The 26,396-nt window shown below is 35.6% G+C and overlaps 1 protein-coding gene across 1 annotated transcript in view; it reads right to left on the bottom strand.

Annotated features, from left to right (window-relative positions):
- Positions 1 to 1,667: 1,667 nt before the first annotated feature.
- LOC128015913 (chemokine-like protein TAFA-2) overlaps positions 1,668 to 26,396 on the bottom strand; it is a 77,708-nt gene continuing 52,979 nt past the window's right edge. The window contains exons 2-5 of the mRNA XM_052600159.1: positions 25,552 to 25,664; positions 7,849 to 7,998; positions 5,215 to 5,339; positions 1,668 to 2,465 (exon numbers count right to left, since the gene is read on the bottom strand). Coding sequence (XP_052456119.1) covers positions 2,454 to 2,465; positions 5,215 to 5,339; positions 7,849 to 7,998; positions 25,552 to 25,663 — 399 coding nt within the window. The 5' untranslated portion in view covers position 25,664 and the 3' untranslated portion in view covers positions 1,668 to 2,453. The remainder of the gene's footprint in view (positions 2,466 to 5,214; positions 5,340 to 7,848; positions 7,999 to 25,551; positions 25,665 to 26,396) is intronic.

Genomic DNA, 26,396 nt, shown 5'->3' with positions numbered 1-26,396 from the left:
CTCGTCAGAGAAATTAAAGTCATGGAATCCTTCTCATAAAGTTAGCTATAAACTTCTAACAAAGACATTTAAGATGATTTATCAATTTATCACTGTGAGTGAGAAGGCATATCTTTTTTTAAATCAGTGTACACCAGGAACAAAAAAATAGTTGTGATCTCTGGGTCAAGAACATTTTTTTCTTTTGATTTGGATCATTTCAGTGAATAAAGACTGAATGATTAGAACAAATTAGATTGAATCACCCAAACATCCAAATATTATAACTGACAGAAAAAATTATCCTTAATCACTATATTTAGAATCAGAAAAAAAAAAAAAAAAAAAATCTCCAAATCATAAGCAAATTGTACTTTTGGTTAGGATCATTTCAATGAATCAGTCCCGATTCATTCACAAGTTGGACTGAGTGGCTCAAACGTATATAAAGAAAATAATTTTTTTTTACTTTCAATATATATCAGATACCAAAATTTTTTTATCTCCGATTCATGTTAGAAACATACTTTAGATTTTTATCATCTCAATGAATCAGGACTGAATGAGTCATTCACAAATTGAACTGAATCATCCAGACGGTTCTGAATCAGGAACTTACTGACTCTACACACCCAGAAAGTGACAGAAAGGACATATCTGTGCTGTCTGTTTTGTAAACGAATCGTTCAGTTCTGATTCACTGAGGGAAAAAAAATGCTTCAAAAGAATTTGTTCATTAATATTGCTAAATTACTAAATACAACCAAAATAAAATCATAGTGACAAACAGCTAATGACCAACTCAGCTAATGCAAAAATGTATAAATCAACTGATCAAATGAACAGATTCACAAAAAAATACATACTTCTGAATCTTTTGATTATTGCCTCAGCTGTAAGGATGATATTTGTTTAGAAAAAGTATTTTATTAATGTTACACTAGAAATGTGGTTGTTTCTAGTGTCACTATAATACTGTTATGAATACTTCAAATACCTACCGTGATTCAAGGGCAAGAAAGGTCTTTGAGTTCTCTGTTCCAGAAGACTGACCCTTTGTCCAATGCCATGACCTGTAGCACAATGTCCTGAAAACACAGTCAAAGCACTCAAAACTGCCTCAACACACACACACAAGCCTAAAGGCTTTTATCTCCTAGTCTTGGCTAATGACACTTTCTTTCAGTTGAAAGCTTGCTCACCGTCTGCAATTAGCTAAACACATTAGTACATTAGTCCATCATTATGAACGCTCCAGTGTCTGAACATTATGTTTATGACAAGTTCGGAGCAAGCCTTTGTGTGACTTACTTCTCAAAGTAAATGACATCTTGAGTAACCTCGCCATGCCCTCCTTGCTCTGCTGCTGATATCGCTAATGCTAAATTAGCCAGACAAAATCCCTGGCAAATGGCGTTATGCTAATAGCATTAGCCCTGCCCGATGCAAGCAAGTCTGAAGTGTTGTGTGACAGCTGCAAAAGCACTGCATGACTCACTGACTGAATGCTAATAACCTGGGCGTCTGCACATAAATCTGTATATCAAAGAAAGAGGCTACGTGTCAGTTTCAATGTGAACATTAGCATAGTTATGTGACCTCTTGATGCTCTTGAAGATTTTTTCAAAGCTGGCGAATGCGTAATGACAGATGGATAATGAATGATGTCTGATTGTTTATTCTTTTTGTTCTGTCGGTGGGTGGATGTTAAGTTTAAATGCGCTTTCTCTTTTATGATGGCAAAATAATCATGCTTCAAAGTTACAACTGGACGAGATTTCCCATAGAGATACTTTTATTTTGAGTTAATACTGACACCAAGGCCTTTAAAAACAAACAATAAATCTTTTTGCTCTCTTCTTTTTCACTGCTCTCGTAGACCACTTCAACTTTTCCATCTATTATTAATACCTGTAATTCTTAGCGTCATACTTGCCTCTTGCTCTCGCACAAGGCTGTTTCAAAATGGAGCTGAGTGGCCCCAAAACCATACCCAAAAATCATACAATTCACACTATTCGAAAAAGTCTGCCCATAGCAGAAGAAAGAAATATTTGGCACCAAAGGATAGGGGATTGAATATTAGTGCCTCTGGAACATATGATTCAAGTAATAAGCCAACCTTTCAAGTCCACTTTCACTCCAAAAAGGAAATGTAATCCATTGTTCTGAAATCGCAGAATTGTCTCTGAACTGGTCCACATCTAGATTTTTATGGAATATTTACTTTACAAGGTGTATGATCTTGTCCGACACTGTTAGAAAGCAAAGATGGGAGTTCGGCAGAGAGAAAATATAAGAGGGGGGAAAAGAGAAAAATGTATTCCATGTATTTAAATGGTCCACTGAGGTCCAACAACTTGATCCCATTAGTTGTGAAGTAGTTTGAAGTCTTTTTATCTTCATCTCCATTTCTTTGATCAAAAAACAGAAGAAAAAAAAACTCCTAGTCCCAAATGTATACTGGTCCCAGATTATCGTGTGACCTGAAAAAGAGGAGTCCAAGTTATCATTTCATCTCTGCATATGATTGACATACTGTATATTGGTGCAGTCATATTCGTATGAAAAAGGGTAAATACATTTAGTACAAATGCTATAGCTTAATCACAAAAATACTGTAATTATATTCCATTATTCCTTTAATGCATTTAATAAATGTCTAGATAAATAATATGATACAATTCGATCTGAATGATTACGAATAATTGTCGTTCTCGGTTTATCGCTCTGCCTTAATTGTTAATATTACTAATTGTTATATATAATGACAATTTTATTTATTTATTTGCTTGTTTGTTTGTTTGTGTCACTTCAACAGTGATGGTGTTAATATGAGGTGTCATCGCTATAGACTAAACATTACAACACTTCAGTATACATCATCATAACACAACGACAACTATCACAGAAGGTTATCTAATTATCTCTTGATCATTAGAGGGCCTTCAGCACTATACAAATGGAAAATTCTTCTATTAGAAGTTCCCCTAAGGCATGAAGTGTTAGTACGGGGGCTGACACATGCTCACACAGGCACACTGTATTTTCACCTACAAGTGTCATTAACCACACCACCAGTATGAGCTCAGCGGTAGCAGCCCAAAATAGAGAGCAGCACACTGTGGGACCCAAACTGCTAGCTCCTCTGGATCTGAGAGGGTTTAGTATGCAAGTCTGGTCCTGTTCCAGCTCTGAAACACAAAAGCAAGGCTCTGGGTTCAGAGGCCAGGGTAGGGCAGGTCTCTATAGTTGTGAATGAGGCCAGACTGGCAGGCTGCTAAGGGAAGCCCAGTGTAATCTACACCTTTAGGTCATTGCCAGCAGGCAGCCGGAGGACACACAGAGGAAGTGGAAGGTGTCCTGGCTGCCGTCTCCTTCACTTCCGACCTCCCTCTCTGGTTCAGACATGGACTCACTAGACCGGCAATTCAACAGAAACAAGTTCAAACTGAGCTACTGAGAATCGTTCGAACACAATATGAAGGAAATAGGTCAGGATATTCCTGAATGTATATTCAAATTTTTCATGTTGCACAAAACATGAAAACGTGTATTTTTTTTCAGCAGTATACACAATGCTGTATTATATGCTGGCACTTGCTAATATAATACAATAATATAAACCATATTAAATATCCGGAAAAGTGTTTAGGGTCAGCACAATGTTTTGTGTTTTTAAAAGAAGTCTCTAATATGCTTAACAAGGGTGGACTGATTTAATCAACAATATAATGCTACATATTATTACAATTAAAAATAACCATTTGAATATATTTTAAAATATCTTTTTTTTTTTTTGTGATGCAAAGCTGAATTTTCAGCATCATTTACTCCAGTCTTCAGTGTCACATGATCCTTCAGAAATAATTCTAAAATGTTGATTTCAGGCTCAGAAAAAAAATATTATCAATCTTGAAAACAATCTTGAAGTTGTTCTGTTTTTTGTTTCTGGAAAATGTGATACATTATAAAAATTTAAAAGTTAAATCTACAGGATTGATACAAAATAGATATCTTTTGTAATATGTCTTAACTGTCACTTTTAGTAAAATTAGTCCATCCTTGCTGAATAAAAGTATAAACTTATTTTAAAAAATTGTACCGACTTTTTATATTTTAAACAAACAAAATAAATCATAATTTGCATTTAGTACTATATATATATATATATATATATATATATATGTATATATATATATATATATATATATATATATATATATATATATATATATATATATATATATATATATATATATGTATATATATATATATATATATATATATATATATATGTATATATATATATATGTATATATATATATATATATATATATATATATATATATATATATATATATATATATATGTATATATATATATATATATATATATATATATATATATATATATATATATATATATATATATATATATATAATTAATAAAAAAAAGTCAAACTTAATTCAATCAAGGGATCTGGTGCAAATTTCAAAGTAATGATTAGAGAGATCAGACCTCAGATTAAACAATCCCATCATGCCCTCATCATTTCTTGCAGTTATACTGCATGTCCACATCCATGACAGGTGGCCTGGAGGTCCCAAAATATCAAGCCCAGGTTTGAGAGAAGCTCCCAACACCTCAGTGGTCTGCCTGCTGTTGACGTGAGTGCAGCTGCATGAATTATTAACAGGGCCAAAGTAAAAAAAAAAAAAAAAAAAAAGAGGTCTGCCTCACATAGACCCCATTGCCCCATGAATAATGGAGGACTCGACTGAAGTGCAGGCATTTGGTGAGTCAAACTTCTCAGCCTGATGGATGGCTACAAGCCCTGTGTGTCAACCGTACATACACAGCGGCTCGCAAACACGCGGCGGCAAACGCAAAAACAATAACTCACATTAACCTGGAAAAGCGCATCTTTGCCCTGCGCTGACTTTCCTAGATGCAATGCCACATTATTTCTTTTGTCATTTTATAAATGTGGGGTATATTATTTTTCAGTCTATTAATCTTTTTATAAGAATATTTATATCAATATATTAATATTTAATTATAATTTATACATATTATATTCATATTTTATATATTTACATATTTTATATTAATATGTGACCTGTGCTGGCAAAATGAGCAATTTTCAAAAATGTGTTATTTTCACATTCATTTCACATTATTGTTGTGTGATGGCAACAGGACTGTGCTGTGATTGGACAGGCTCCCTCTGACCTTGGTCGTCTTGACTTTGTTTCCCGTGCTGCAGCTCCAACCTTTTAGATCGGGCAACACCTTACACTCTTCGCCCTCCATACACGGCTGCATCTGACACCACCACTTCTGTGCTACTATAGAAGCTGCGCAGACAGAGAGAAAAGACAAGAAGAAGAGAGAATCTCAACACTCTGCTCACTCTGTGGGAACTGCCAATGCAGGAAAAAACATGCCCAAATCACCATGCGTTCAGGATTTTGAAGGATGCAGCAATGAAGATTGAGAGGTGGAGAAAACCTCAGAAGATCTCGCTCACGTCCACTGTCAAAAGAAATGAAACTGTGTCTTTATATCTCTTTCTCCCAAAAACAATGAGGCTAGTCATGGAGGAGGTCCTTGATTCAAAGCTGACGGTTTTGAATCCATCAATGTGATGTGGGCTCAATGCTCACTGTATGTCTTTCAGGAAAGTTCTTCTATCATGTCAATATGACAAGAGCTGCGGTCTGGGGGATTGGCACAATGTTGAGGGTTAAGGGGATTGTCAAGCTCGATGCCTCAACTTTTAATATGGAGCAGAGAGGAAGAAGCTATAAACTTTTTAAGATTGCAGAACATCAAAATCAAAGTTTTATGGCTTAAAGTCCACATCTATCAGCTGAATCCAATTATATGATGAGATAAACTTTCAGGCTCAGTGGGAAAACATTTATTCCTTTTTGCACAAATTATGATTACAGGTCCAGATTATAGATTAATAAAATAATTTAGCATAATACAGATTTAATAAAGATTATTTTTGTGCAGTTTCTTGCACAATATTATATTATGACGTCTAAACAGCACACCACAGTGCATGATTGGTAAACTAATAACATACATAACATAAAAACATCATTTTGAGGTTTGCATGACATAACCAAGTCCATATGTATGGCTTTTGTGATGTAGTAAACTTGCTCATTAGTCCACCTGGTAGAGTACTGGATTTGCGGTGTGGTATTCAAAGTGCCACAAAACGTCCAAGCAGCAAAGTAAATTCATTTTGCAGAAATATTTCCACAGGCATACTTTTTCAGTGATCCTGGGTGAAGCTTCAAGATATGTTTTTGGGAAAATCGACCTAAAATATTCTTGACCTTGTGCATAGAGATAACTGCAAATTTTGTGTCCAATAAAATGCTTTCTAAAATGAGTGTGTCCCCTCTTCCAAAAGAAAAAAAATGCATTTAGCAATAGCAAGTTTTGATGTAATTTGAAAGACTATCAGAGATTTTAAAAAGCAACTATAATTAACATATTTTCTAGATTTCTTGATTTTCTACAACTGCTTTTTTTGAAAATTGGATTGTGATTTTGGGGTAAACCACTAAAGAAAATTCTATTAAAAATAAATTCTAATTTAATATTATATATATAATATATATTATATATATAATATATAATAATATATATATATACAAATTACATTATCAGCATAATTAAGTGAAAAGACAAAAATCCCAAATTTATAATGTTGTCTCAGATCTTACAACCCATATTATGTAAACAGACACAATCTACAGCATAAAAACAGTGTAGAGAGGTCAAGTGTCTTTCAGTCTTAAATGTCGTTAGTGGCTTGTCCTCATGCAGCAGGTAGAATCATGCCCTGTGGTCTCGGTTCTCAGTAGGGGGTGGCAGCCACCTGTCAGATGAATTAGAGGGCAGAAAAGAAGATCAAGATCGATTGACCTGTCCAGTGAGGGGGCCCTTGACATGTTATTAGACAAGAAGCCCACGCTGCACTCGAGTGAACAGCAGGATGATGGTGTCACATTCAAACGGACCCTGACTCAGAAGTGACAACCCAGAGAAATGAGACTGAGACTGACTTTTAAAATGGACAGCCTACTTTAAAAAGATGGTTTCATTTAGGAGAATAAATCCTTTAAATAATAAAACAGGCAAAAGCAACAAGTTACTTCTTGTGTATTTTCTCCCCCGTTCTACTGTAAAGTATAACACAATACTACCATTTATAGAAATTATAGTAGCATAGTATTCCTTAATGTTTAAGGAAAACATCACAGTACCACCACACTGTAGTCATCTATTAATTTGTACTACCGGTACTCAAGAACGAAACAAACATATACACACACACACACACACACACACACACTATAAAGTGTGAGGTTAATGCTACACATACTGTAGAAAGAAAGCATCATTAATATTACAACATACAATATATATAATTTTCTAATTTAGTTCAGATGCTTATCATGGTATTGTGGTATTAATGTGTTAATAATTAATCATTAGTTATTAATGTGTTGTGTTCCTGTAGCTCAAGTGGTAGAGCAAGTGCAAGGTTAGGAAAAAGAACAAGTTGGAAAAATTGTTAGCCTGAATGCAATGTAAGTCGCTTTGGATAAAAGTGTCTGCTAAATGCATAAATTTATTTATTTTATTTTTAATTTTAAATTTATTAATGGTATTAATACAGATGGTATTTTCAGAAAACCAATCAGTAAAAAGTCGACCGGAGTTCATGGCCAATAATCACACATTTGCTTAATTAGTGACCTAGAAATATTTGTTCTTTTACATCATAACTTACTAACATAACTTATTAATTTGTTTTCAGACAAATGAAAACAGTCTTACCGTCCACACAGGAAGGAGCCGCTCTTGTTGTCCCAGCAACTTGCCCAGGGAAGCAAGAACACTTGACAGTTTGGGAGCGCTCTTCGATTTTGTTCTTGTTACAGCAGCGATGGGCTGCAATGACCTCACAAGTTCCCGCTTTGACGTGCACTGAAAAAAAAAGAGGACACAGACTCTATTAAAATCAACCAGCTGTTTTAAACTCTCCTAAATAATGAATAAAGGGGCTTCATGATGCCATTGAAGAACCTTTTTGTCTAATTAGTTCCATAAAGAAACTTTAACATCTGAAGAACCTTTGTTTCACAAAAGGTTTTTTGAGGCAAAAGACGGTTTTTCAGATTATGAGAAGGAAAGAAAGAGATAGTTCTTTAAAGAACCTTAGACTGAATGGTTCTTTGTGGAACCAAAAATGGTTCTTCTATGGCATAGCTTGAAAGAAGCACCTTTATTTTTAAGAGTGTAATGTATATTCTGTTGCTGTCGGTGGCTGCAATGGAAATGAATCTGTTGACGTGGAGGCAGTGTACAATTTAATTAATGCTAATGCAAGCAGTTTAATTTGTCTCAGGTCAGAAATCAGAAGAAAATGTTCTCTGTGATCAACGGGTTGGGTTTTATGATTCACTTTAGTAATTACAAGTAAAACGGTTAATTGATAATCATGGACATTTTTGCATCTAGAAGGGCTTTTCAGGCAAATTATTTCTTCTTTTTTTGTTTTGTTTATCCTTCACCTATGACTGAACAACAGCGGGGATGAACGTTACTTAGCATATAAAAGAGTGTACTCACACATTATTTTGAAGCTCTAAATGGAGGATAAAAAAAGAGAAGAGTATAAAAACATTTTTGAAAGTTTTAGTGTACCTTTCAAATCAGCCTTAATTGCATTGGTAAAGATTTTCAATTTAAGACTTGAGTTAAAAATTGATTGGAAAAGGGGCCTCCATTTTCCCATTAACTGGCCAATCTCAAAATCTCATCAACAACATTAAAAACATTTTGCCTCCAATCAATAAAGAGCCTTTAACGTTCACACAAAAGGGTCTGTCGAGCGGCAGGCTGACTGTGGGCTTGGAAAAGAAAAACAGAGATTTACCGATGCAAACGCCGGTGGGTGAAAGGCTGAACCCCCTTTGTGTGATTATCTCTCAGCCCCAATAAACTAAAGGGCCAAAGTTAATTTAAAAAAGTTTGACATGATGCAAATTGAATATTTAATGGTGAAGTTTGTTCCAACCGCTTATAGAAAATGATTGCTTTGACTCATTCAATGTGCATTACTGCCTTTATTTTTGTACCTTTGAACCGCACAGTGCTTGTAGAAATCTATAAGAAAAACTAACTGGGATGGATTACTCCACAAGCTGATAGGAGTTACTTTGGCTGAACTGGTAGAGCAAATGCTAAGTCAAATACTAAATGACATTTGCAACCATTTATTGGCATGATATTCATACTATTCTATATTTAGCTAATCATAAATTCACCATTGAATGATTATATAAAAAATATGCAGTAATATTGATTTACTGCTGTCAGAGTTAGTAGAAGTAAAAAACATTATTGACACAAAATTAGACATAAAAATAAAGCAAACCTGAGGCTGGGTTCATAGAACTTTATTAACAATAAACTTTGATGGCTGGTACCGATATCTGAGCAGGGTGGCCGATATAAAGCAAATGCATATGCATCACACTATTTTTAAAGCACATGGATAACAACTGGTGAAAAGAAATTTATATTTATTTTACATTCTCATACATTCATTTAAATATGGATGAGAAGAAAGTAATTTCTTAAAATTAAAAAAAAAAAATATATATATATATATATATATATATATATATATATATATATATATATATACCATATTTTCCAGACTATAAGTCACACTTTTTTTCATAGTTTGGCTGGTCCAGCGACTTATAGTCAGGTGCGACTTATTTATCAAAATTAATTCCTGTAGCTCCTGTAGTCTACACTGAGCAGTATAGAGCGCCCTCTTGTGGCTGTAGACGGTAATGTTTTCTCTTGGTTCTTGGTTCTAAATAAATGCGACTTATAGTCCAGTGTGACTTATATACGTTTTTTTCCTCGTCATGACGTATTTTTGGACTGATGCGACTTATACTCAGGTGCGACTTATAGTCCGAAAAATACGGTAATCATAAAATTAATAATCATAACTGTTCTCAAAAACCATTGTAAGTGAGTACAGCAAGGTTTAAAGATAAAAATACCAGTCCAGTGTCATGGATTCAGTCCCTAAGAACACACATACTTATGTTTGTAAAGTGAACTGCAACCTGCTTTGGTTAAAAGTGTCTGCCAAATTAATAAATGTAAATTATATTATCTATGCCCTCAATAGCTTCTGTGAAACTGGAAAGCTTTTCATTTTGGCAGTTAAAATGAACAGTTTCTATGTTTGGCACTGATCAAAATCTGTTCCTTGACTCGAGGTCACGCTGAAATCTAATCAAATTCATGAAACAAAGAAAGTGTTGTGTTCCTGAAACAGAATGTTTTTGGCACAGCCACAGAGATCACCAACAACACAGGAGCGCTGATCCCAGATCAGCCCTCGACCCGCTGTGGGAAAGCTGCTCTCAGGACAGCAACCTTCATTACGGAGGGCCTGGAGAAACAGAGCAAACTACTGATTAAACCATAAACCTTTCACCAAGGTCATAAACAAGCCAACCAAATCCATAGGCAGTGAGTGTGTGTGTACGTGAGCAATCGGCTCCTGTGAAGATTAAATGGGCAGTGTTTAGCAAGGTGCCCGAGGACCAACAAAGAGATTTAAACAGCAACTCCATGACTCTGTAGTCTCAACTGATGGGAGACCTGTTCTAAGAAGGTGTTGTGTCTTTCTCTAGACATCTGTGCAAAATTTCCATGGACTTGCAATAGCTGCGATCGATGCATTTCACTTAAGGTGTGCAGTCTGGTCGTCTGGCAGAGTCAGGGAAAGTCTGCCTCAGCAGCAGGAGGGGGCTCGATCAGGGCACTAACAGTAATGGAAGATGGCATGGCTCTTAGGCACTGCTTTCAACACCACAATCACATCCATTGATAAGCACCATCATCCCAATGAAGACTGTGAGGAATGGACGAACTAGATCTATGACAAATGCAGCAAAACTAGTTTGTGTTACGCTACTTGACAAAAGACAAAATAAGCGAGAAGCTATTTAAATGATGTTTTTGTTTTTTTGTGTGTGTGAAAAACATATTTTTACATACATATATCTATCTTTGTGTGTGTGTGTGTGTGTGTGTGCTCTGGTGTGTTCTCTGTCAATACATTTTAAAACATGATTTATTCATGTGATGCAAAGCTGAATTTTCAGCATCATTACTCCAGTATTCAGTGCCACGTGACCCTTCAGAAATCATTCTAATATGCGGATTTGCTGCTCTGAAAACATTTATCATAAATTTTGGAATCAAATAGTATTTTTGCGGAAACTGTGACATTTTTTTCAGGATTCTTTGATGAATAGAAAATCCAGCAAAAGAACAGCATTTATTTGAAATAAAAATTGTGCATTTACTGTCCCTTTTGATCAATTTAAAGAGTTCTTGACAAATAAAAGTATTAATTTCTTCTTTTTTTTTCTTACTGACACCAATATTTAAGTAGTGGTTAAAGTGTCTGGATACTTTTGCTTACAAATATCAAATGCCTGTCCAAATACAATAAAGCTAAAAAAACCAAACACATAGTTTTTCCAACAGCCCAAAAAGTATTTCAAGCAATGACAAACATATGGTTATTTCTCAGGATTTGCTAATTTTGCTGGCACTTGTCAGATGTGGTTAGGATCTAAGAGTCTCCATGTAGTTTCTTATTAATGCGAGTTGAAGGGTAAAATCATCTATGGGATGTGTGACATTCTCCACAAGGGTAAAGGCCATTTTAAAAATAAAACAGAACAGATTGCTACCTCAGATGCAAGTATGAGCATTAAGCAGGCATTTTTCCCCCTTATGCCTTACTTCTGTACTTTTTCAGTCTGTCATTGACGGGCCTTTTGGAGCTGAGCAGCTCTTTTTCCACAAATAGTCAGCGAACATATTGATGAATAACTAAAAAGGAGAGAAAACATATAAAATGTTCCTGCTAAGCTCCTACTGAATTAGCATAACACAGCCACCCTCTGCTTTGGTGCATGAGAGAGAGAGAGATGACAGACTTTGTGTTCACAAAATTGCTATTCAAAGGTTGTTTTTCCACCCAGAAACACTGTGATGGAGACGCTGGAAGGATAAAATAAGAGTGAGGTGCTAAACTGTAAAAAGCAAAGGATGACTAAATATCACATATACCTCAGATGAACGTAGTAAACAAATGATTAAACCGTCATTAGCCGAGGACGCATCCAAACAGCTATTATGTTGCCATGCTAAACAAAAGCATAAAGGGATGTCCTTAAAAGTACAATCTGCTTTCGTTTCATGAGACAGGCAACAATTACCCACGAGCAATAACAAAGCCTCTTCATGTCTGTTAACTCCTCTCAAATGTTTCAATCGCAAAGCTCTGTTTGCAACCTCAAAGCTAAAAACAGTGAAAGTGTCTCTTTAACCAACAGCAGAAATAATCCATCGAAGACAAGATTCGATCCTGTATCAGATTATACAGTGGCACAAAAAACTAAACCATGTTAAAATGTAAATGTCATTGCATTATGTATATTATTATAACTGTGTTTATTTAAAAAAATAAATAAAAAGAAGACAGAAGAAGATCAAAATACTTTCAAAGCAATGATATTTTGAAGTAAGTCTGATGCCAAAAAATTCTGACTTGATGCAGGTTTAAACCTGTCCTGCAACATACCTAATGCAACATGCTTAAAAAAGATTCATTAAAGCATTCATGAAGTCAGTAGGTTCATTCTGGAATCAAACACACATTCATCGCCAGAGTCTTGGTAGTCTCTCCAACTCAAGGCACTTGACAGACAATATCACCCTCAGCGGTTCAATGGAGCAGGGATGGTGTGTGTGTGTGTGTGTGTGTGTGTGTGAGTGGGTGGGTGTGTGTGTTGCATGATGTACAGAGTCTGATACATCCAAGATGGACTGACTCTTCAAAGCCATAAAGAACCATCTGTTCCTCCATGAATGTTCTATGCTCAATAAAGAAGGGAGGTTAATATTAATTTAGTCATCCAAGAGTTAAATAACATCATGAAGAATTAATCAGTGGTGCACTAAGCAGAGCACACGGGCACATCCACAGAACACCTTCACAAAAAAAAAAATATTGAAAAAGAATACAATAGTCACACTTTTCAAACATGCACAGCACTTAGTGGTAAAAACCTAGTGCTGCACCACAGTAATGAAAATCAAAGTAATAGTACACACACACACAAAAAAAATTAGTATGTATTATTATTATCATTTGGAAAAAAAACAACAATAATCATCATCAATTGAGTAAATGGTCATAAATGTATTTTTAAAGTGAACCGGAAGTTGTGGCCAATTTTACTTAGGTATTGTGATGTATTTCCAACTTAAAATTGAATATTAACACTAGCAAACTAACGGTTGGAGGGGCATGGTTAATTTTACTCTGCCCAAGCTTTCAAACTGATGTCATTGGAGAAGGAATGCAAAAAATAAAAAATAAAAAAATCAACAGCATTGTAAACACACACTCACACACACACAGGAATTATTCCATCCAACCTACACCTGTAGACTTTTTAGTGCAAAGATATTAAAGCCAAGATCCATCAAAGCATACAACTTAAACAACCAACAAAAGTAAGGGAAGCTACATTTGTAGATGGTCAAACTACATCGAGTAGAACCTTACTTACACACTCTCCCAATTGCGCCGCAAGAAATGAGCGCACTCTTTCCTCGACTCTGTCCTAACACATTTACATTACATTTACATTTATTCATTTAGCAGACGCTTTTATCCAAAGCGACTTACAGATGAAGACAGTGGAAGCAATCAAAAACAACAAAAAGAGCAATGATATATAAGTGCTATAACAAGTCTCAGTTAGGTTAACACTGTACACATAGGATGGGATTTTAACTAATATAATAAATAAAAAGAAAACAGATAGACTAAAAAATAAAAGAATAGAGCAAGCTAGTTAGAGGTCTTTACACACACACACACACATACATATACAATTGCATAATAAATGAAAAGAAAATAGAATACAAAAAGATTAGAAAGGTATTTAGATTTTTTAAAGAATAGAATTAGAATAGTGTTAAAGTTAGAGGGTCAAATAAAGATGGAATAGATGTGTTTTAAGGCGATTCTTGAAGATGGCTAAGGACTCAGCTGATCGGATTGAGTTGGGGAGTTCATTCCACCAGAAGGGAACATTTAATTTAAAATTCCGTAAAAGTGACTTTGTGCTTCTTTGGGATGGCACAATCAAGCGACGTTCACTTGCAGAACGCAAGCTTCTAGAGGGCACATAAGTCTGAAGTAACGAAATTAGGTAAATGGGTGCAGAGCCAGTGGTAGTTTTGTAGGCAAACATTAATGCGAGCAGTTATTGGAAGCCAGTGCAAATCGATAAACAGAGGTGTGATGTGTATTCTTTTTGGCTCATTAAAAATTAATCTTGCTGCCACGTTCTGAATTAATTGTAAAGGTTTGATAGAATTGGCTGGAAGACCTGCCAAGAGAGCATTGCAATAGTCCAGCCTGGACAGAACAAGAGCTTGAACAAGGAGTTGTGCAGCATGTTCCCAAAGAAAGGGCTTGATCCTCTTGATGTTGAATAAAGGAAATCTGCAGGATCGGACAGTTTTAGCAATGTGGTCTGAGAAAGTCAGCTGATCATCAATCATAACTCCAAGGCTTCTAGCTGTTTTTGAAGGAGTTATGGTTGATGTGCCTAACTTATTCATCAGTGTGACTGCAGCAAAAAGAAAAAGAAATGGTTCTCTGTGTTTTTTTTTTCTTTGACCAGAGAGAGAAAGTAAAGCAGAGTGGCAACCCAATTACCATACCATCGCCATGGCAATTTACAGCAAGTCACTTATGAAATTGTTATGAGGCGATAGGAGAGCTAGCCATCTGTGGGCTGCAGAAATGGAAGATCAAACACTCTGTCTCTACGGCGCTCTGGTTACCTGATCAGAGGTGTTTGGGTTCAGGGAGGAGGGAGAGAGTCTCTAAAAACTCTAAATGAATAGATGTCACATCAAATGTTCTTTACCGGGTCAGATCTTTGACACAAATATGCTGTGTTTTTTCTTGACACAAGACACACTCTGATAACCAGCGAGGCGTGGAAAGCCCGGGCCGGGGCGATGACAGCAAATTTTCGCCTGTAAGGTATGGTCGTTCGAGTTCTGTTGAAAAACAACAACAACAAACAAATATGGCTAAAGTACCGCTGTGGTTAGCGGAGGCTAATATCAAGTCAGCACTCCAGGAGCGAGTCTGGGCAGAGATAAATAAAAATCCTCATGCTGGTTAAACAGAAATTGAATAGAAACACACAAGCACCTGTAAACGAGAACCATCTGCTTTTGATGGTAGGAACTGAACTGTACTGTATGTTAGCTGTCTAGTCTGGGGGTCTTTGCCTATGTTGCCACAAATTTGAATTATTTTTTCCCCTCACAGGTGAGATTTAATATATTATTTAATATATAATAATTCAATAATAAAAATATTATAATTTAATATATTGCTCCTTATTTAATATATAACATGTTATTTAATTCATAAATGGAAGTGTATAATACATTTGCCAAATATATCTATATAAAAATGACATTTATAACTTGTATATAAATATAAATTAGGTAAACGTCATGATTTTTTACTTAAAAAAATATATTTTTTTAAATCATAGAAAATTTTCCATGTGAGAGAGAAAAATAACTAATCATAATAATAATAAATTATAATAATATATTAAATAATGGATTTCACTTTATGAATCGTTGGCACACAGAAAGGTTAAAAAACAATATTATCAACATAGAGTAAGGTCAAAGTTTCCAGGAGTATTGCAAATGCTTTTATTTTGCATTTTTTAAATAACAAGAAAAATACAATATAAATTGGTATAATTGTATACACAAGTTTATATCTTGAGTTATGTAATACAAAATGTGAATAAAATGTATTTACCTATTTAACCTATTAATTAATTTATTTAAACAATATAGCATGACATACTAAAATCTACATTACAAAAATTGGTAAATTTTCCAGTTTGTATTCTTCAGAAATACTATGGTCTTTGATTGACCCTCTATTATGCCATCACAAATTCTTCTTGGCTAATAACACATTCAAGGTACAGTCATTTCACATTCCAGTCAGCCTTCTGCAAATAAATATTACACCCCTTTAAGCTCAAGTCTACATTATTAATAAATCTGTTTTCACTGATGATGTCTCACAACATCACCAGTGGCATCATTATAATTTAACACAACTGGAGTATTCCATTGGTATTGTTTCTCTTTAAAAACAATATAGTTTTTTATTTTATTTTATTTTATTTATTTATTTTTCTAACATGCGAGATCACCATAATGCGATAATCAACAAATCTGTATTTACATGAATGCATAAACAGTTTGAGAAATATTTTATTGGCAATCTGAGTCAACACGTGACCGCACCGCTTAATGAGGCAGGGATAGTGATTCCAGAATACTCCACAGATCATTGCTTACCATTCTCCCTCTGTAAATACCATTCATCATAGCGGTATCCATTTGAAAGATCTCCTTTGCTCTCTTTCCTTTCCCAGCTGTATCCTTTTCCAGACACCAGGGTGCACATAGTGGTCAAGCCAAAGGTTTGGTGACAGATTGCTGTAGCTGACAGATTCAGATCACATTGGCCAAGGGCTCAAATGAACCTCTGTCCAACACCATCCATCTCTACACTGCACTATTAATGACTGCCCCTGATCAATGGTCCTCGCTTGAGGAACCACGCACCTATCTCAGTCAATGCTCTCTGAATGTTATTACATTTCAGTTGTTGTGAAAAAGAGCAACACCCTGAAACTAATGGAGTTGCTGTCACTGTTTGATATACACTTGGCAAATGGTGGAATAAAGTAAAGGTGAGGAATACTGCTCTTACAGCATTTCAGAAATGGCATTAAAGAGAAAGAAAATTCTTCCATTAATTACTCACCCTCACATCGTTCCAAACCCATTTTCGAAACACAAATTAAGATATTTTTTATGTGATCCGAGAGCTTTCTGACAGCAATGCAATTGACACATTCAAGGCCAAGAAATGTAGTAAGGGCATTGTGACTGTTGGTTCAACCGTAATTTTATAAAGCTATGAGAATGCTTTTTGTATGCAAAGAAAAACAAAAATAATGACTTCATTCAACAATTTCAACAAATATTCTCGTAGCTTTCTTGTAAAACACAGAAAGGATGTTGGCAGATTCTGAAAATGACACAATGGAGAGCTACTTCAGTTTACCATGCAAGTGGGCATTGTTATTGACCAATAATTTCTAATAGGCATATCAAGTATATGCATTTTGCAGACATATTCACACAAAGTGACTTGCAAATGAGGAATACAAAGTATTTTGTTCCTAAGGTGACAATAAGTTTTAAGTTATGAGAGGCGCTGTTATATAAAGTTCATTCAAAGTTCACTCTTCAACATCAATGCTTAAATACTGTATACATTTTTAAATATATATATATATATATATATATAGCAGCCCTGCCTGCTCCACAGTTTATTCACTGACTGAGCGCAGAATTCTACTTTTCTCACTTCTGAGACTTTTATTACACCTGTCTGTCAGGGTGTTCTTGTTTTGTCTTGCTTTCAAGATGACATCTTCCATATTTAGTTACTTTCCCCATCCATTAGAGGAGCATCCAAGGTCAGAAGCTTCCCTGAATACCATTCACATCACAGCACCTGACACTATTGGAAAAAAATGGGAGGGGGGAAAATGGCGGTGTGAAACATAAACACGTTCATTCATTCCAAATACATCCTGCCTCTCACTACAGTCATGTTTGCTCTAAATAGCATGCTGTACCCACCCTCAAAGTGTCAGCAGTGTTTTATATCTCACATGTGCACACACACACACACACTCTACTCTGAGCCTGCAAAACATGACTGACAGGGAAGATGTCATCACACATGCTGCCGTGGTAACAAACAACACCAATCAGCTTCCTGTCTTGTCGTCTACAGACTGAAATGGAAAGGAAACAGCCCATGAACTGAAATAAACAAACTCGCTCCCATTAAGAATGGCTATAATGGAATATTATGCATGATCCAAATTAACTGGCCTGTATTAAAAGATCATTTATTTTAAAAGTTTCAAATGTAACTTTTAGATTTGAGGGTTGTTTACTGTACCTCGGAGAGCAATATTTTAGGATGATTCATCAAGGTTATTTAATCACCCATAACAAACCTACAAAGTATTATTTTTCCAAGGTCCAGGGTAGATTGCCAGCCAAAACCACCATAAAACCTTCCATGACAGGCTCTGACTCATTCAGCTATGCCAGTTGGGGTCAAGGTGAAATATTGCAAGTACTAATTGTTAACCGGTCAAATTACAATGAGTGTTGAGCAAAGCAGCCGCCAGCCAGAGGTGAAATATTACAATTATGAATTGTTAATAGTTTAAATTACTTTAACTGAGGACTGTTCAAGAGACATTAACCTACTGTATTGTAGCTGCTGGTCATAATTAATTCACATTTGAGAACACCGCATCACTCCCTGGCACTGAACATTTTGTTTTGCATAATTAAACCAGCATCATTTTTTTAAGTAGTATCACTGATCACCACGGGTCACCAGACAGGAATAAGACTGAATGTAAGATATGAATGCTAAATTAATCACTGCAAAACTAGTATGTGTCCAGCTGAGAGTAAAGCAGTGGTGTGTTGTAATCCTCAGACTCAGATTTAAATATTGTCTCACCAAGATTGAAGCAAGGTGCCAAGACACTACCCATATCTATCTAGTACAATAAAATATTTCAGTAGCAGCAAATAATTCATATTTACGGTAATTGCGTAAAAATGTTAAAGGTTGTATTCACCAAACTCCATTCTTGTATTTAGTTTTTAGAAACTTCAAAAGATCACATAAAAAATAACTAATAGTGACAACAATATAAAAAAAACACAGCAAACATTAATCCTACAATCATAACCACATGAAGTAATGCATTCTGGGAGCTTGCAAACCCTTAACCAATCAGTAGCATTGTTCAACAAGAAATACACTTTTAGGCTTGTTGGGACAAAATATGAGGCAATGTTGTTAGTCTAACATGTGCTATTATGTAGATTCATGGTAATTCACATTTCTAAGCATCTCTGACTCAAAAGGCCGTTGTATGCTGGATACGATGTAATTGGAGTGTACAAGATGAGTCATCAATATTTTTGGTTCATTTTCCGGGAAGAGAAAGACATTTAAATTTTAAATGTGCACTGTTATCTCCTCTATTTTAGGAGTACACTAACATACAGATGCAAACTGAGAGGACTATGGAGTAAGATTCTGCATCCCAGGGTAACAACCCTTTAGGCAGATGCTAAGAATTTTGATTTCACAAATACAGGAATGTATGATGATGCATTATGTAGAATCAACATTGGAAGTAGGACAAACATAATTCATATTTAAGTGGTGTCATACTGGTTGACATTGCTAAATTTAGTGCTAATATTACTTTAGAAAAACTGCTTTCTCAATTCAATGGTCTCGATCAACATTCCATAGTGCAAAATGTCCATATTGAAATAGTATATAATTTTTTTGTGTGTGTGTGTGTAACAAAGAAAGATGTGCAGTAAGACCAAGAATTAGCTTGAATTGCTGAGGCACTTAGCAAATGCATGTGAACTGAATACATGGATGACTGATAGAATTCATTATAAAACCGCACAAGTCTCACAGTAAAACATTCAATTTCACTTGGGCCCAACTACCTATTGTGGGTAACTAGCAGAACTTAAAACACATTTGGGGTGAGCTGTAGTGGAAACTAATATAGGGAGGAAGGGAACCAACAACCTGAGAAATCCACAAAGGCTCTGGAGCATCTCTCTCACAATAGATCTCTCGCCTCGTCTCCTTTAGCGAAGGACGCCTGCTCGTAAGTGTCTTCTAGGATTGATATCATATTATTACTTGCACTTATTGAGTGGGTAGTTTCAAAGGGACAGTTATTAAACCAAATATCTTTAATTTATGATCGGGTGCAATCTGTTCTAGTAATAACAGCAAGGAATTCCTTATTAGAGTTGAGAGAGAAACGGTGAGTTTCTTGATATATCCTCAGCTAGGTGAAAATAGAACCATGCTCGAACCATGAAATGCGACTCTACTGTACTAATACTAATGTATATGCAAATACTAATGTATATGTGTGCATTCAAAATTAATTTGAGTGCTTGTTTCCTTGTTAAGCCTTACCATGCAATATTGCTTTAAATATCATCAATATTTATGCCGCCTAGTAATAATAATTGACAGGCTGCATATTGAATGGTAAACTTAAATTAAAAACCTCTTTCAAGCACTCTTTAATAAAACTAAGAGTCCAAGAGATTTTCATGACATGACAGCTTCTTTAAAATATAAGAGTTGCATAAATACAATAAAACAAATACAACAATTAAGATTCTACAGTGTTTTACATTTTATACAAATTCTACATGTCATTTTTTCTGGGGGAATCTTATTAAAATCCTTAACTGAGCTTACTACACAAAAATATTGTCTACTAGCAATAAAAGCAGGGCAGTCCTATAAAATATCTTTAATGAAAAGCAGGGTCAAGCAAAACATACACAGAGTCGGGTCTTTGCCTTTAAGCAGAAATGCTTAAAGAATAAAAACACCTGTCACACTTATCATCTCAAAATTGATGGTCAAATTTGATGGGTCCTAGAAAACATAAATGTGAACCTTTTTTTAAAAAACTGCAGAGAGTAATTTTAAAAGCTTTATGATGGCGATGTTAAGATGCTTTTCTCAGCGCTGCCCACTAGACCGCTGTCAGCACTTCTCTGCTAATTGCCTCCATCAGTTAAAATCATTATTATACCCTTTTATTCTGGCCAAAAATAGAAAAAAAATCATGACAAAAAATCATAGACATAGTCATAGACTGACCATCAAGAGTCTCAATAGCTACTAATGAGATAGATGCTTTTCATGGGTGAAGGCTGGGTGTATGAGTGGGACTGCTGCATGAAAAGTCAGATGAGTCATAATGATAAGAAACTAGTGCTAGAGGAACACTAGCTCACCGACACTGACTATGACTTGAAATGACAAAATATTAACTTGAAATAGTACTTAATAGGTTGAATGTAAACTGATTATTACTGTTTATATGATTGCATAAGTTTATATAACTTACAGTTGCAGTCCAGTTTGAGCACACCTTCTCATGCTTAACTATTACTATCATCCACATTTAAGAAGTCAAGTCCATTTTTTATATAGCGCTTTTTACGTGTGGCATAGTTTCAAAGCAGCTTTACAGAATAATAATGAATTATGAATTATGTAGAGAACACCAGAACATATTAATACTTTAGCTTCATGAAGTAGCTACCCTCTACCTACCCAGCTCTGCACACTCCCCCGAGGCTTTTTAAAATGCTGGCTGCTTTTCTTTCATTTTCTTCTCCTTTTCCATGTTGGGTCAAACAAATGGTCAAACATCACCCAAAGGCAAATGCCATCTATGACAACTAAAACAATTATTACCTAAATGTCACAAGTACTTTAACTAAAACTGCAGTATATACAATTTTTGAGAACATTTATTATATCTATCTATCTATCTATCTGTCTATCTATCTATCATTTCACCACCTCCTCAAATATTACATCATGACTCTAGCCCAGTATGCTGTGAAACGTTGTCCAGTGTCCCAGAGGAAACACTGACCTGCCCCGCAGACACCGAAATGTCAGTCCAGTTGTTGAGATGTCTTCTTGCTCTCTTTTCTTATTACAAGCTGTAGCTTCACTATTCTACACAGAGAGCACTGAGGCATGCACAATTTCCCTTGTAGACATACAAGCCCACTCCAGGTTGAAATTCAGCTGTCAGTGACATGCCAGCCAGCATGTAAGTGAATAGGGAAATTACATTATGGATTATTTTAAAAACCTTTAAAAATAACTTTTAACTAAACAACGCCATCAAGGAACCATGTGCAATTTATAATATCAACCAAGAACAATACCTGGAGTGAGATGCAGTAAAAAAGTTGAAATTATGAAATCTACCAGCAAGGGCTAACTGGACCACACTAAGCAAATTAAACAAATGCAATCATTAAAGTGTAGGTGCGTATGTGCAAGTTATCTTTGCAGAATTAAATATTCTGATGATCTCATTGTCTCATTGCCATATTTCATCTCAACATCAACAGAACATTCTTCCAGAATCAGTTACATCTCTAACTTTATGACCTGCATAGCGTATGACTTCAAGCCCTGTATCTGAAGAAAAGAGACCAGCTGTCAGATTAAATCTGATAATCAGCTCTGCGATGTGTTTTTCACGCCTCCATTATTCCAGCGTGTGTTGCAGAGTCTCTTCCCCTGCAGCTAATGACTAACAAATCAGAAAGTGCTTGATTGCTGTGTATTAACATGGAGACGCATCTATTTAAGGAGAAGAGGAGGGAAACATTCCATCTAATCAACAGTGAGAAATTATCTTGTTTTAAAATTATATTGTTTTATGAATTTATATAAAGAGATTTTACACTGATGCAACGGCTCCTTCAAGATCACCACATAGGACATAAATGATGAATAAATATCATCTCAACTCTAGACAGCACTGAGAAATCTGTATTTCTTGTGTAAAATAAATACTGGTAATCTAAACTTTGAGTTTTTTGACATGTTCTGAAAATTAATTTTGTCTAAATATTATTTTAAAATAAAAAATGGCAACAGGTGAGAAAAAAAATGTAACGAGTTATATTGTGTGAAAAAATAATGGATATTTTTATGCATTTATTTATTTATTTATTTTTGTTTCTCAAATGATTTGATTGTTTTAATGTTAATATATTTTACTCAATTAATAATTAAAAACATAAATAATTTTACTTTGCAGTGCATTTTTTAAGGCAGCACACACAATAAATATTTGAGACAATGTTTGTTCTCAAATAATTCCTAAGCTATTTTTAAAAAGAATAAAAAAAGTTCATCATTCACCAAAAAAAAAAAAAAAAAACATTTAATTTGTCCATGCTTGAGACCACCAAAATAACTAGAACTTCAAGGAATTTCTGCTAGTTATAATTATTTTTATTTTATTTTTTAAGTTGCCAGATTTTCAGCTGCTGACATATCTGTCCCTCTTTCTCCCAACCTTACCCACTCTCTCTCCCTCTCCCTCTCATGACTAACTAATGAGTCCTGGCATTGCAGTTATTCCTGTGGTGGGCTCTCTTAAGGGTGTGTTGAGAGGTTGACTCTCCAAAGCAGCAGGAGGCCCACACTTCTCTTAAACACCAGGGTTAAAGAGGTTTGGTTTACTGGGTTACACCTTGGCCTGACCTCCCGAGCCTCTGGGAGTTACTCTGTGATTAGTTCTGTGCTAGCCTGGAGCCGAAGAACTGGCGTCAGGTGGAAAGCCACTCTCTCTCCACCGCAGGGTGAATGATTGGGTAACTTGCGCTGTAATCAATCACCCTTTCTACCTCCGACATACCACATGTACACATCCACCGGGAGAAGGATGAGGCCTCCTAAACTTGTTGCTATCTTTGTTTCTGTGCCTGAAAAGCTGCATGATTTTATTTAGGGACGGCCTTTGACACGATAACAGGAGATTAATTGTCACGGTTGCTTCAGTTTGTCCCAAGTGGGTCTTTGTGGCTTTCAGTGCACAGAGAAAGGAAATACTGTATGTGTACATGCTCAAACATGATTTCCTCTTTTCGCTCCTGGTCTGCTACTGTTTGCCACTCGGCCCCTGTGGAAGGGATCTCGTTATTGCGATGTGTATTCACATATTCCACCTTTTGCCCAGGGTTCTCCTTCTCTTTCACTTTGATACTTTCCCCTTACAATGAGATTTGTGACACCTTCTCCTCTGGCATCCCTGTTGGTCTGAAACTGGGCTTCACTGACCTAACGCTGCCCTCCCATCAGGACAAGAGACTTCAGAAAGAAACATCACAAAGGTTATCACTTTTAAATCTCAGTGGTCTCTCCTAGACAGAAGCAATGAGACTAAATGGAGATCAAATGAAGACTCAAATGACGAACAGATGTCAACAATTAGGGCTGCATGATTAATCAAATCCAAAATTGTGATATGGCTTAATGCAATATCATATTTCAAAGGCTTTGATTTGATTAAATAAATACATATTCTGTGAAGAGAGACTTTAATGGCTTCCTGTGGGTTTTAAACTAAATGAAAGCTTAATGGCTTAATGATTGGAAATAATGAAATGAAGACAGCCGTAAATATTAGTATTGCAATTTTAAAGTTGTACTGTAAAATGATCACATTTACATTTAACAACATTTTATTTAGTAGTAGTAGTAATGATAATAATCAAGTTTATTAGTTGTTTTCATTTTATGATAAAAATGATCTTATTTTATCTACCTTCTTTTAATAGTTTTATATTTTCTTTATATGTCTCTTTTTGAGTCTATCCTCCAACAAAAAACGACCATATAGGTCGTTTGTGCAAGCATTTATTACGACCTATAATTACGTTTTAAAGTTATGCGCCCTCTAGCGGGCATAAAAATAATGACAGTATCGCGTTGCGTCTGTGGTCATGAATTGACGTATAGCATCAATACCAATCAAAATGCACGTTTATTTAAATGCAATATGTGGGCGTTTTACACCGATCACACAGTATTTCCTACATATTTTACTAGGTGGCTTATTCGTTCAAATGACCACACCTAACCCCACCCCTAATCCTAACCCTCACAGAAATCATGCTAAATTATGATTTATTGAGCATATACATTTTCGTGCACATCCGTTCCCTGGGATCGAACCCATGAAAGCATGATTACATATCAAGGTATAACGCAATAATCTACTAACTGAGCTACACAAAACGCATACCAGAGGGCAAATAAAAGAGTACAAAACATTAACATGAAAACGACCTTTTGCCAGTAGGGGCGCAATTGTAGTATACGCTCTGATGGGTCGTATTTCAGGGATTTGGACAAACGAACTATACAAGCGTATTGGTTGGAGGACAGGTTGCTCTTTTTATTTCTCCTGAAGAAATCTGAAAAAAAAAGAAACATAGTCGGGAAGTCTCCAGAGCTTAAAACGAGCAACATATGGAATATTCAATCCTTTCTGCATCTCTAATATTCGAAACCCAAGCTAACATCTTTTTGTTTGTTTTCATTCAAGGTAAAGCCGGTTGGAACATCATTTATTCACAAGGTCAAGTGGGTCGTTTTGAAAATGAGCAGCGCAAGGTTGTTAAGCCCCTAGTACAACAAAAAAGCTAATATTGTGTATGAATGTGTATGAAAAATGGACTTCAGCAACTGGAGGTCAAGCTCCTTCTAGGCTAAACGCAGCAGTCGAGTGTGCAAAATCTCAGTCGATAGTCTTTTTTTCTAATGCTTCCCATTAAAGTATAGGTTTGCAGGTAACTCACCAATATGGCTGCGATGTGTTGAGGCCAGACTCAGCTGACCCCAGAGAGACAGCAGACAGATGCCCAACAGCAGCAATCTCCTGCCCACACGCTGCAGTTCCCGCTCCCGCATCCTACAATCACACACACACACACAATACCTCTTTAAACTTAAGTGAAATTAACATATGATTCAATGACATATGGGAAATAACACTCAGTAAACAGCTAATATAATACACTATCAAACACATGGAAATAAGTACTATGGTTTTTTAATCCTAATACTACTGGAGCTAGCTGTCACAAAGGTTATATTCAGACTGCAGGCAGATTTTTTTTCTCAGATACGATCTTTTCAGTCTTTACTATTAATGTGCAAGTGACCAAATCAGATTTGTGTGGCCAGACATAACCAACTTATCTGCATGGGCTGGTTTGGTTACGATGCAGGTGTACCCACATTTTGGATGATGCTTTCAAAACAGATGCAGGAAAAATAGAGATGCATCATCTCCAAATAAGCACCTGTCGAGTCACGGTGCAGAATTCGCACAAGAAAAACTCAGTGTTGGAGGAGACTGGTATATATTGTGATTTTCTGGCTTTGGCTTCGTTTGAATACCATATGATTACTTCTGGCATATCTGTCACCAGTTCTGATGTTATTGTTGTGTTGTGGATGATGCAAAAGACTATCTGAAATCTGATTTGAGCAGCCAGAGCACCTAGACTGAGAAGTATTTACATCCACTGATTTGAAACCAAATGTAGTTTGAATCAGATTTGAAAAAAAATCTGATTTCGTGGTTTTTGTTTTGTTTTTTGTTTTTTTGCTGTCCAGACTTTGAAAAACCCATCTGGAT

The sequence above is a fragment of the Carassius gibelio genome, chromosome A6 (genome assembly GCF_023724105.1).
Source record: "Carassius gibelio isolate Cgi1373 ecotype wild population from Czech Republic chromosome A6, carGib1.2-hapl.c, whole genome shotgun sequence".
NCBI lineage: Eukaryota > Metazoa > Chordata > Actinopteri > Cypriniformes > Cyprinidae > Carassius > Carassius gibelio.
Note: the sequence above shows the minus strand (reverse complement) of the source record. Positions and strands in the feature narration are given on the sequence as shown.